The sequence below is a fragment of the Moschus berezovskii genome, chromosome X (genome assembly GCF_049115385.1).
Source record: "Moschus berezovskii isolate FMDL1 chromosome X, NW_MosBer_1.0, whole genome shotgun sequence".
Lineage (NCBI taxonomy): Eukaryota > Metazoa > Chordata > Mammalia > Artiodactyla > Moschidae > Moschus > Moschus berezovskii.
In genome coordinates this window covers 38779778-38793674 of record NC_142488.1, presented here as the reverse complement: position 1 = coordinate 38793674, position 13897 = coordinate 38779778, and the positions used below count along the sequence as shown (strand labels likewise).

Below are 13897 nucleotides of genomic sequence, written 5' to 3'. Positions count from 1 at the left end.
AATTCTAAAGCTTTTGAAACATTACAGATTGCTCACCTGAAAGGCTGTGCCAGTTTCCTCTAGTATCGTACAGGAATGTCTGTTTTCCTGCATCATTGGCAGCACAGGGTACTGTGATTTTTAAAGAAGTCTCAGTCACTTTGATAAGTAAAAAATGGCATCTTACTGTTCAATGTGTTTTTTTATTATTAGTGAAGTTCTTATGTTCATTAGTCTTTTCATGTCTCTTATTTTACGCCTGCTAGTTTATATCTTTTGCCTATATTCTTGTGTTTTTTCTTACCGATTTGTAAGATGAAGTAAGGAACATTTACTCTCTGATATATGGTAGTATTTTCTCATTTTGTCATTTGGTTACAAAGGGGTGTAAATATGTTAAAAGTATCTGTAGGATGAAATTTTGAGATTGTTCAGGAAGTCACTGCTTTCAAAACTTGATTCTTGGTTCATTTCTTAGTTACTGTGTCTTTTACTAAATAAAGAAAGTGGAAAATTCCCTCTCTTCAGCATTCTCTGAATAGATTGAAAACATAATTTGTCAGAGTTAGTTTAAAAATAAAAGATTTCTGCCCTTAATGGAGCTTTGAGGTTTTTTTTCTTTTTATCTTTTCAACCATAGTATTTCCTATATAGTCTAAAGGAGACTGTTATATATTATGCATCTTGAACCTTATGTAAAGGTAAATTTTATCCTTTCTCAATATTTTTTTTATGTTCCTAATTTTTGTATCATGTTAAAAAGTACAAAAACTATACCAAGTAGAGATCAAATGTGTCATGGGCATCAGGCTTTAGTGACATATCTTTCTGAAAGAAAAAATAAAATTATCACTACATAGGGTATAAGCATGTGAATGTTGTCAAATAATTTTCAGGTATTAAAATACAGGTTTTGAAAACCATTTGTTTACTTGTTTGCAGGAACCCTGGACCCTAGTTCTCCATACACTATGGTGTCACCAAGTGGCCGAGCAGGGAACTGGCCAGGGTCTCCTCAAGTGTCTGGCCCCTCACCAGCAACACGCATGCCTGGAATGTCACCAGCCAACCCATCACTACATTCTCCAGTTCCAGATGCTTCTCATTCCCCTCGAGCTGGAACAAGTGAGTGTCATCAACATTTTTATGTGAGCTTTTAGGATAACCAACAAATGACCTATTTTAATCATCCTATCCCATCCTCACATTTGAAAGTCATGACTTAATAAGGATACTTAACAACTGAAACTTTTATCCATTTAGTAAGTTGGTTGTAACGATAGTTAATTTGCAGAGTTGGGCAGAAGAAAGGGAATGTCTTCTCCAGAATTGGAGGAGAGTCTTGTACCTCTGTCGTGACTGCTAAGTTAGCTGCAGTACTGGACCTTGAAAAATAACCTCAAGGTAACTGGCATAATTATGCAGATTAATACAGAAGAATTGTGCAGAGATGTTCATTAACTTTTGCCCATGACTTTTTGTGGCTTAAAGCAACAACTATATGTTAGCTTGCCGTTCTGCAGGTTGGCAGTTCGGGCTGAGCCCAGCTGGATGGTCTTCCAGGCTCTGCTGGGCTCACTTGTGCATCTGTGGTCAGCTCCTGGGTTGGTGGGGGCCTGGCTTCTCTCTGCTTCGTGTGGTCTCATACTTAATATGGGCTTGCTCGCCTGGGCTGGAGAGGGTTCCAAGAGAGTGAGTAAAAGCTGAGGCCTATAGCTGGCACCGTGTCACTTCCAGTGCCTTCTGTAGGCCACAGCAAGTGACAGGGTGAGCCCAGAATACAAGTAAAGAAGTAGACATCACTCCTTGAAGGAGTTGTCATAAAGTCACACTGCAAGGGACCTGGCTGCAGGGAGGAAAGTAACTGTAAGGAAGCTTATATGTGATTGTTACACCACAAGGAATAACAGAAACAGTACAGACTGCTATATAAAAGCAAAGCAAAACAGGGAGCAGTGAGATAGTATGCATTTGTTTGCAAAAAAAATGATGTTTTCCTTCCCAAAAGGTTCCCAAACGATGCCAACAAACATGCCTCCACCTCGTAAACTACCTCAGCGCTCCTGGGCAGCCTCCATCCCTACCATCCTCACTCACAGTGCCTTGAACATTTTGCTGCTGCCCTCTCCAACGCCAGGCCTCGTGCCTGGCCTGGCAGGTAGTTACCTTTGTTCTCCTCTTGAGAGATTCCTTGGATCAGTCATCATGAGACGCCACCTTCAAAGAATTATTCAGCAGGAAACGGTATGTGGGTACCTGGTGAATTCCTGAGTGGTGATTGTCAAGTCAAGTGCTCAGATGCCTCCCAGAATAGGATCTGAACTGTTGCTTCCCCTCCTTTAACCAGCTCGTTAGGATTGCGCTTTCTCCCCACCCTAGCACTGAAAGTGGATCCACTGTTTTCTTTACCTTCTGACATTAACAAGTTGCTTCTTTTATAATTAGCTGTACTGTGGCTAACATGAACCTGGAGATAGATCTCCACTATACCATGAAACAGGTGTACCCAGGATCTGATTTGGCAGAGAATAGCACATGAGGAATTACTTGCCTTCTGGAATGCTTCTGCAGGCAGGCTGACTCTGAATCTGTGATCCTAAAGTTATTTATGATCACAAAAGGATGAAAGCTGCTTTTTTGTGTGTGGAGCATGGGCTGTAGCCCATGTGGGCTTCAGTAGTTGTGGTTCCCAGACTCTAGAGCACAGGCTCAGTAGTTGTGGCACACGGGCTTAGTTGCTCTGTGACATGTGGGATCTTCCTGGATCAGGGATTGAACCTGTCTCCTGCATTGACAAGCTGATTCTTTGCCGCTGAGCTACCAGGAAAAAGCCCTGAAAGCTGCTTCATAGATACATGAGCAATTGAATGGATTTCAAACTCCTGTAGAAAGACTTCTATCCTGTGGTGATAACCATTAGGAAATAGTTCAGAGCTGAACTATTCTAGAATCTATAATATATATAGTTCAGAGTTGTATATATAATATAATATATAATTATTATTATAATACATATTATACATATAATGTATATTATATACAATTATATAATAATACAATTATAAATGTTATACATAAATATAATTAATAGAAAAATATATAAATATAATTATATATATTATTATATGTATTATAATAATATGTATGTGTAATCTATATAGTTCAGAGTTGAACTATAACTAGAATATTCTAGTTCTAGAATCAGGCTACCCCAGTTTGTAGCCAGGACATGCCACTGGCTGGTATAAGCTTGGGCAAATTTCTTCACCTTTTTGATAATAATAGATAGTAGTATCTACCTTGGAGAAGGAAATGGCAACCCACTCCAGTGTTCTTGCCTGGAGAATCCCAGAGACGGGGGAGCCTGTTGGGCTTCCGTCTATGGGGTCACACAGAGTCGGACACGACTGAAGTGACTTAGCAGCAGCAGCAGTATCTACCTAATTCCCAGCAGTTGTGGGAATTTGAGATAACTTTATATAAAACCTTTACATAATGTCTTGGTATTCAGTTATATATTATTTATAATAATTATTGTTGTTAATAGTTATGCTAATGAGGTAGTCAGAATGGTGAATGCTTAAAATAGCCTCTCCAGGAATGGCACCAAGCTGTTTTTCCACCTTTACATTTGAATTTGAAACAAATAAGTTTTAACATAAGTTAAATAAATTAGCATTTAAAATGGTAATCAGCAGACCCCTTATCTAGCCTCACCTCTGCCACAAAGCCTTTGAACCTCATTTTGCTCATGTGCATAATCAATACATTATGGTAGAGCAGAGGTCAGTAAACTATGTGCCTTAGGGGCCAAGTCCTGCCCTCCACCTGTCCTTGTGAAGTTTTATTGGAACACAGCCACACACATTAAGTTGCCTATTACCTGTGGCTGCTTTCACCTATGATGCCATCATTGGGTGGTTGCAGCAGAAACCATAGAACTTATATTTACCAATCCTGGGCTAGCATAAGGTCCCAACCCAGATCTAACATTCTGTAATTGAACTTTTTATTCTTTTTTTATTTCTAATGGACCATTTTTTTAACTTATTGTGGACAATTTTAAACATATACAGAAAATAGAATATATAATTCTCTTATACAATGAACCTGTCTGTTCTCATACCCACCTTCAACAGTGAACTGACACTAATATTATTTCATTTCTAACTTCTCTGATTGACAGCAAATTCCTGACATCATTTCATCATAAATATGGTTTATAATCAACCATCTAGTTGGTGTCCATATTTCCCAAGTTGTCACAGTTTTTAACCGTCTGAATCAGAATCCATACACATTTTTAAGTCCTTTTTAAGTCCATGGGGTCGCTAAGGGTCGGATGCGACTGAGCGACTTCACTTTCACTTTTCACTTTCACACATTGGAGAAGGAAATGGCAACCCACTCCAGTGTTCTTGCCTGGAGAATCCCAGGGACGGGAGAGCCTTGTGGGCTTCCGTCTATGGGGTCACACAGAGTCGGACACGACTGAAGTGACTTAGCAGCAGCAGCAGCAAATTATAGATTCCATCTCTATTTCTCATTAAATAATCTACTTGATGAAGAAGCGATATCATTTGTCTTCTAGAATTTCTCACAGTCTGGACCTTGGTGATCACATCCCTTTTGAATCACCTGACATGCCCTTTTGATCCCCATATTTTTGTAATGTCGATCTGTCCTGTGGATCTGACTACTGAATTCAGGCTCAAGTTGGTTGTTCTGCAGGAGTATTTGATAGGTGGTGTTATGTTCTTCCATCAAGAGACACATAATGTTTGACCACCTCTCTCTCTGCCATGTGGTTAGTAGCAGTTGCTGGTGCTCAAGGCCTAGATACCTTTGTTTTGGAACAGGTCTCAACTTAGTTGTTTTCCTTTTGAAACAATTATCTACTTACAATTACATTTTCTCTTTGACTTACATATTGCCTCATATGTTAATTTGATGCATGCTTCTTGTTCTGCAGCTACAGCTGATAAATTCCAATGAACCCGGGGTGATCATGTTTAAGACTGATGCGCTGAAATGCAGAGTAGCTCTTAGTCCTAAAACCAACCAAACACTTCAGCTAAAAGTGACACCCGAAAATGCAGGACAGTGGAAACCTGACGAACTTCAAGTTTTGGAGAAATTCTTTGAAACAAGAGTATGTGTTTCTTGATGCATAATTTTAATACACTCAGTGAAATAGAATCAAGGTAGAATGAAGAGTAACTTAACTTGCTTCATTTATCTTTGTAGGTTGCAGGACCGCCATTTAAAGCCAATACATTAATAGCTTTCACCAAGCTGTTAGGAGCTCCTACACACATCCTCAGGGATTGTGTGCATATTATGAAGCTAGAGCTGGTAAGTTACAGAGACAAACTTTTCTAGCCAGATCAATCAGAGGAGGTTGGAGTTGGTGGGAGAGCATATGTTGGTTTTCACCATTATGTACCTGCATTTTCCTCTTGCATTCTTTTTAATTTTTAACTTAAATTTTATTTGTCTTTGGGTAGGTAACACAATCCTCTTGAATCTTTTGAGTTTAGAATGAGATAGTGGGAAATTTCACATCCATCCTTGTCCAGCTGTCTAGTCCTCCTCCCCATAGGTAACCTAAGTTACCAGCAACTTCCCTCTTACAAAAACAAATACATTTAATATCTTCTTCCTGTTCTTAGATAATGAAATAATCCTCCCATGCCTGATACCATTTATTGAAAAATCTGTTTTCTCTAGGGAAAGTTTTAATGCCTCTTCTTTCCTATGAAAGTATACAATTACATAGCTGGAATCCAGGTGGAAGCTAATTTTATTTTTCCAGTTTTACAGTAGTCCTTCAATTTAATGTTTCTAGCATTGCTTCTGTAACTGTAAATACCTCACCCCTTTTTTCAGTTGGTGTTTTACTGTTAATATTGGGATGGCACTGTCCCTTTGCTAATAGTCTCAGCATTTGGCTTCTGCTCTGATAGGTTATAGGAAATATTATTTATGTTTTAAAAAAATCCATTTGAGTTTTTTTTAAAGGAGTAAATAGTGTCACTAAAAAAGCTCCAGTAGATCTAATTTAAAATGATTAGTATAGTTTGACTAGTTGCTTTTAGGGAAGGAGTTGGAAATGAGACTGGGAAGTATAGATTGGCCCCAGTTAGGAAGTGCCTTGAATGCCAGTATTGGTCCCTAGGTGGCAGGGTGGGGGTGTTTGGGCAGCATGGATCCCTGTGTGTCACTGAGAATTTGTAAGCTAAATTAGAACTATGCTCTAGGACATTTGTCTAGCAGTGTTGTAAGGGTAGATTGGGAGAGGCAGCCACCAGAAGGGACCATTACAGGGGCCATGGGAGAAGTTATGGATCCCTCAGCTCCTTGGCATCAGTGAAAATAGAGAGGTGGGAACGGATATCAGAGACAACAAGGAAGCAGAACCCGCAGGCCTTGGGGATTAATGAAGTGGGAGGAAAGGAAAGGGAACATATCTCATAAATCCAGAGCTTGACTCTTCAGTTAGCAACTTCACATGTGTATTTCCTTTGGGAAAATGCAGGTTATCAACTTCACGATCTATTGATAAGTGAGTATAAAATTCCAGTTTCAGGCTCCTACACTACAGTATAATTTTAAACATTAATATGATTTTATCATGATTTTTTTTTTCCAAAACAGTTCCCTGACCAGGCAACACAGCTAAAATGGAACGTTCAGTTTTGCCTGACGATCCCTCCCAGTGCACCACCAATTGCACCTCCTGGGACACCTGCTGTGGTGCTGAAATCCAAAATGCTATTTTTTGTAAGTACCACCTGGTGTGTGTGTGAGTTTAGACTTCATGTAATCTTGGTTTCTGTAGTAAGAAATATATTGAACCTGGTAATTATGTGACACAGTTACATCTTAATCATGGTATTTAGTTGTTGGTCATTTCTTTTGTTATATTTAATTTTCTTTTACTTGTATCTTTAATCTGAGTAAATGATTGTACCTTTGAATAATTTTCTTTAAGTATTTTGTTTTCTTACTGTTTTTATTTTCTTTTGTATGTGTTGTATGTCAACAGCTTCAGCTGACTCAGAAGACATCAGTCCCTCCCCAAGAACCTGTTAGTATTATAGTTCCAATCATTTATGACATGGCTTCAGGTACCACCCAGCAGGCAGACATTCCCAGGCAGCAGAACTCTTCTGTTGCTGCTCCCATGATGGTCAGCAACATTCTGAAGAGGTTTGCAGAGATGAACCCACCACGACAAGGTACATGACCAGTAGATGATATTTTATTGCATATGTTATAAACGTTCTTCTGAGAGACCCCCTTTTCTCCCCTCTGCTGCTTCCTTACCCACCTCACCCCTCCAATCCTAGTAGTAGAGCTGTGGTTGCCGTGGCCCTCTTAATGTCTGCCTGTTGCTTTCTTCCTTTCTCACTGGCTCTTCAGTTTTGTCCACGTCTCTGCTGCCTGGACTTTATTTTTGTTTGTGATTTACTATTAGGACTGACCCAGTTGCTAATGCCAGAAGCTTGTATTTATAGCACACATTGCTACTAAGCCGTAGGTTAGGATGATAGAATTTTCCATGGCTGTGAATTCCTGCCCAACCATCGATACCTGCCACTCTGTACGTCACCAAGTTGAAATGCATGTTGGTTTCTCATATTTCATGGTTCAGTCATGAATAGAATAATACCATCCAAATTTCTGTATCTCCTAAATGTTTTGTGAAGAATAAAAGCTGATACAAATGGCTTCCTGCTTTTTGGGCTTCTTATATAAGTGTTAGGTGGGTGCAAGTGAACCTTTTCACCAAGTGCACAGTGAAGCTCTCAAACGGAACATTTTCGAGGAGACCAGAATGATTCTGGCAGATAAACACGGTCCCTTCAATACTGGAGTAGCCTATGCTTAACCTGGAACTCCTGACAGTGCTAAATTTTTGGTTATAAAACATAATGCTCAGCAAAGAGAACTAGCCTTCCATTCTGCTTGTTTCTAACATTAAGGAAATTAAAGTACATTTTGCTTATATCTAATATTAAGGAAGTCCTCTATATCTTTCTGTTCAGACTAGTATGATAACAGAATTCATTTTTGTTAAACGAGGGGAAGTTGTTCTCTGAAACATTTTTTAGTTACCACAGTGTCAAAATTTTACTAGACACAGGATCATGGGAGAAGTTCTATTTTCAGCTATTGGTTACCCCATATTGTGTACAAAGACAAGTTCCACCTAAGTATAGTTTATGAGGAACGCACTGGGCAGTAGAGAAGGGTGTGCTGCTTTTGTTGTAATGCTTTTTCCACTTCTTCTAATTTTCTGCTGTCATCCTTTGACTTATCTCTTCTTTCAGCTCAAAATAGGTCATCCTTCAGTATCAAAGTCTAAAGCTATCAACATTTTCAAAGCATGCATTATATTTTCAGTATAACCTTGATCACAAACACCATTCCTTCACAAGCAGATGACTATCATTATTATGTCTCATGGAATTTAAAATTTAAAGGAACAAATGTTTTGATCCTGTTTGGGATCAAGCAACTTCTTCTCTCTATCAATAATGAAAATGTGTTTTAAAAAAAGAAAAAGATGTAACTTTTTTATTTAAGAAATTGTTTGGATATTTTGGAAGTAGTTTTTATTTGACCTTAGCCTGGTTAAACCTTTGGGTTTTTTTTTTTCTGTACCATAATTTGCCAGTGGTTGGAGAGAAGGTTGCAGTGACTTGCACAGGGTCCCTGCTCTTCGCTGGAGGACCGTTATTCAGTTGTCTTCACTTCCCTCACTCGCAGCCTCTCAGCGTTAGACCATCCTCTAGGGAAAGGATCTGGTTTGGGATTTACAACTGATTTTGGTTAACTGTATTGAACTATTTGTAATTTACATAAACAAGTAAGAGGCACAGGCTCTTTGGTTCTTGAAGCAAAGGGGAAATTGAGAGGATGAATCATTAACCTCCTAAAATCCCCCCCCCCCACACACACAAATCTTGTTTTTGAATTGTTGGTATACCATATTTTAGCCTCCCTTCCCTCCTCCCAGACTCATCGCTTCCTCCCCTGGTGAAGGAGGAATCACTTTTATTATTTGATTTTAACACTGAACTCCAGAAGTTGATCAATTCCTTGAAATTTTGGGGAAAACTCCAATAGATGTCACAGACCTACACTGTCCAGTATAACTGCCACTCTCCAGATTTGGCTATTTAAATTAATTAAAATCAGATAAAAAGTATAAAATTCAACTCCTCAGTCACTGGCTATATTACAAGTACTCAGTAGCCACAGCACACATATAGAATATTTCTGTCATCACAGAAGATTCTGTTAAGACAGTGCTATCACAGGAGTTACCTGGCCTTTAATGTAACAGCAGAAGGATGTCATTGATGTTGTAACTAATGCATAAATATAAAACTAGATCTTTCATTAGTTTCAAGAACAGGTCATCAGTAGCCTTGAAGTCCAGCTTCAGAGGCTTATCGAATGCTCCAGTGTTTCTGTAAAGAAACTCTAGGCATATTAGCTTAAATTCTCATCTAACTGGGAGTTGCTCAAAATGTCTTCATGATGAAAAAACCCAAACCAAGTATCATCATCTAATACTTAACACCAAAGCTTAATCCCCTATAATCTGTGCAGTTAAAATTTAGTCTTTCGTTTTGATCTTTTAAAGTTCTTACTAATTTTAGATTTAACTACCCCTACCCCACCAGTGTGTTATCATCTTTCCTGTATTGCGAATAGCTAATGACCATTTTTCTCTGTTGCAGGTGAATGCACAATATTTGCAGCTGTTCGTGATTTAATGGCTAATCTTACACTGCCCCCTGGTGGGCGTCCATAGACACTATTGTTTTTAAACCAGGAAGGCTGACAAAAGAAACAAAACAACAAAAAAAAAATCTGAATTCAGCCTTCAGTTTAAAAAAGAAAAAAGGACTTTTTTGACTTTAAGAGCTAAATATTCTAAACTGGCAAAAATTTTCAGGGTGCACTTCTTTCATCAGAAAGACCATCAATCTTTTGTATAGCTAACTTGTATAGTGTGTTTAAATGGGACACAATTCAAACTAGGTAATACAACAGTGTCCGTTTGCCAGTAATAGGTTTAATATTCTGTTTTATACTATAAAGTTACGGAAATGCCAAACTTGTTTATTTAATTGTTTTCTTATGTTTTGGGTGTAATAGTCATTTTTTGGTTTTTGTTTTGTTTTTAAAGGCAGGTCTGTCATTTTTGAATACTGTAAAACTGTGATAAACTTTATATTGAAGCTGTATTTTAATATGACCGCTTTGAATCCTTACATGAAAATGTTCTGGGAGTTGTTATAAACACACCCCAAAGAAGCAATATTTAATAAAACTAGGTTAAAAACAAAAAAACAAAGAAACAGTGACACTCACTTTGTGTGTGTATCAGCTCTGTAGACTTCTTGGCCTCCCTTTATCTTTAACCTGGTGGGGCCAGTAATTAATTTCTAATAATATATGTCTGAAATTTGACCAAAATATCTGCTTCTTTGTTTCAAGATTAATTAATTTTCTTCAAACATTCCTAACTTGACTGGTGGTTAACATTTAGCACCTTGGTTGTCTTTAAGTATAGGATTTGGGTTTAAAAAAAAAAGAACTCAGTCTTTGAGAAGAGACAGTGAGTAGTTCATATTGATCAAAGATTCCAAATAATGCAGTCATTCTCTGCTGAGGATGTGGGAACTTTTCTGTTAGTCAAATATAGTTTACAGGATACTTCTGCACACAGCATTCATTAGGAAACCAAGAACTTGAATGCTGAACCCTTGCATGAAATTTCTGTGACATTTCTTTATCTTGAGTAACTTCTTCCCCTTGCCTTCCTCAGCAAAACGGGGGTGGTTCTAAACAATCCCAATTTAATTTATTGTCAACAAAATGATAAAATGTTTTACTTGGAAGAAATACAGTACAGTCCACTCAGTTTGAAGAATCCAAGACCCAGGGCCTGTCCAGGGTCAAATGGAGGTTCTGTTACTGACCCATCTCAGCAGTTTTCTTTTTGGAGCAATGTGCTGCCTCTCCCAGTCAGTTGGGAATTTTTTTAAGCTTCAAAGAGAATGATCCAAAGCAAAGGTCTTCTGAAGACCTGATGTTATTTGGGAAATTTTTTTAAATGGTAATACCATGCTGAGTTGTCTGGTCACTGTACTGCTGGTTCTCCATGAAATTTCAGATGCTTTGTCTAATTCTACTTTAAGATGATTTAATTGAGCTGCTGTGACTGTCAGTCACCGAATCCTATTTCAGGCATCTCATTGCAGTTATATCTGTCCTCAGCTTTGCTTCACTCTGTGCTTCACTCTATTCATTTCTGGTCAGAGTTGAGGCCTTCTTTGCCTTTTCTTCTATGTCTTATTTCTGCCTTCATTTCCTGCTTCTCACCCCCAACTCTGCCACTATGCGGAAGCAGGTGACTAAACTTGTATCCTTCCCATAACTTAGCTTTTATCCTTCTGTATTTGGTTAAACTTACAATGGTAATCACGTCAGTTTGGCAGTCTGAGATTTTATCCAGGGTCAGCCCTTTTCTATTTGGAGTTGAATCCTTTCTTTCATGTAGAAATATACATGTGTATACAAGAAATGTATTTTTATCTGCAGGATAATATTGTCTCAAATAATTTTATTATAGAGTTTCCCTTTTAAGGGTGGTTTTGAAATTGCATTTTAACATGATGCATTCAGTGAATACTTTTTTCCTTATTAATAACTCATCTCTGAATGCATTGTACAAATCAAAAGTAAGATAGGATTCAGTGAACAGAATTTGGTTTTGATGCTTATTAAGAGTAAATCCATGAATTAGAATTTTGCTATCATACTTGATACTTGGAATTGGTACATACTTTATTACAGCTTGAAAATGCTTAGCGTTTGGATCTTAAGTTTCATCACAAACTATGTCTTTTACCTCTTTTGTTAACCAAGTTCAATCAAAGGGACTGGATACCCATAGGAGTTTTTCCTAATTGATGGTTTGGATTTTTAGTGTGTTTCAATGTGATTATAGTAATTTCAGTAATAAATGAAATTTATACAAGTTTCAGAGAACTAACAACTCTCTAGTTAATTTTCATGAAGATGTTTTGGCTAATAGTCTGGTTTAACCTTAAAGAAATTGGTCCTGATTTGCCACATCTTTTTCCATCTGCTGAAATGCCATTTCAGAATGTATAAGTATTTTCAGAATTAGGAAGAAGGCAAAAACTTTACCAGAACATTTTGTTTGAAAATTAACACTGAGTGCGCTAAGTGCAGGCATAAACTAAAATATAGATGATTTTGAATTTAAATTCCACTAATAAGTTTACTATGTTGCAGTTAACACAGTAACCTGTAAAGCAAGGATACTAAAATGGTTTGTTAGTCATTTTTTGGATCATGGTTGATTTGATAACTTCAAGAAATAAAATTTTGCCACTATAAATTTGTATCCAATTTCAACATAAAAAAGAAATTCCTTTCATGGCTTCTTCCCCAGAAGAAATACCTACTACATTTTACTTTGATCATTTACTATCATCAGAGTGTTCCTGATATAAAATCATACACAGGAAACTACAAGAGAATTTATATTCAGGTAATTTAAGGAACAGAAAGGAGAAACGTTAATGTATATTTCATTGTACCCTGTGGAATTTCCTTCTTCCTTTGGTTTAATGGGAGTGGACACTTTGTCTAAGGAAATGATTTGAAATTTACTTGGGATGGATTTAATATTGAGGTTTTTAAGGAAAAATTAGAGGCTAGCCAGCATTGTATGCTGCACAATTCCAGGAGACTGATCTGCTCAGATTTCTATAAATTGCCTCCATTTTCAGGTAGCCAGTGATTTGTTAAAGTATCTTGCCCAGGAATGACTGACTGAAAGGGCCCATTTAGGTCAATATAAAATAATAATATTTACTGAGAGCTTACTATTTCCAGGCACTATTCTAACTATTTCAGTGTCTTATTTGTCACAACCACCCAACAGGGTAGGCCTCCATTTTCTGATGAGTAAACTGAGGCCCAGAGAAATGAAGTAATTTGCTGAGATCAAATCAACATTGCTTAAGATCAAATAGCTAAGAAGCAGCATTTTGAGTCCAGGCTAGCACTCCTAAACACTGCCACTTTGCTGTGAAACAAAGTCGGGGACTTCAAACGTTTAGACTCTTCCCTCAGAGCCTTTTGACTACATGCAATTTTAACATGTTTTCCAAGCTCAAGAAGCTCACTAAAAGCAACTAAAATTGAGATGACTTCTTGTCATTTAGAGTTGACAAGCCATTGCCTTCTGACCCTTACAGCACTGATTTGGAACTTAGCTTACCCTATGCAAGGAGCTCCAGCTATCATATAACCAAAATCATCATCATCTAAGAACGATGCTTCAGAACCATAGTGGAAGAAGTCCTCATCCCACTTGGGACGATGCAGCCCTTCAGAATCCAGGTGATGTGGTGTCCTGTTTGTCTCTGCTAGGTGGCCCAATGGCGGAAGCTTTTGAGCTTTGTGTCACCTTGGCACACAGCAGGCACATAAGTGTTCTGTCGGTCCAGACAGCCAGCGGTCAAGTTTAATTAATGTCCAGATTTGCTGCAGTCAATCTGCAGGTTTAAGATACAGTTAAGTAAACTTTCTAGAACTATATAACGCAAGGAACATATGTAATCCAAGAACTGGGCCTTGAGCACTGTCTAGAAAGTGAAAGCAAAGTCTCAGTCGAGCCCGACTTTTTGCGACCCCATGGAGTGTAGCCTACCAGGCTCCTCCGTCCATGGGATTTTTCAGGCAAGAGTACTGGAGTGGGGTGCCAGTGCCTGCCCTAGGGGATCTTCCCAACCCAGGGATCGAACCCAGGTCTCCCACGTTGCAGGCAGACGCTTTACCGTCTGAGTCACCAGGGAAG

The 13897-nt window shown here is 38.2% G+C and overlaps 1 protein-coding gene across 3 annotated transcripts in view; it reads left to right on the top strand.

Moving 5' to 3' along the window:
- MED14 (mediator complex subunit 14) overlaps positions 1–13747 on the top strand; it is a 65254-nt gene extending 51507 nt beyond the window's left edge. For 2 of the 3 annotated variants that reach the window (XM_055437889.2, XM_055437888.2), the window contains 7 exons: positions 922–1104; positions 1988–2223; positions 4952–5131; positions 5227–5334; positions 6637–6762; positions 7028–7220; positions 9735–9944. In XM_055437889.2, coding sequence (XP_055293864.1) covers positions 922–1104; positions 1988–2223; positions 4952–5131; positions 5227–5334; positions 6637–6762; positions 7028–7220; positions 9735–9808 — 1100 coding nt within the window. In that variant the 3' untranslated portion in view covers positions 9809–9944. Of the gene's footprint in view, positions 1–921; positions 1105–1987; positions 2224–4951; positions 5132–5226; positions 5335–6636; positions 6763–7027; positions 7221–9734; positions 9945–13295 lie in introns of those variants that run through there. The other variant, XM_088834027.1, reaches the window with a different exon arrangement.
- Positions 13748–13897: the final 150 nt, after the last annotated feature.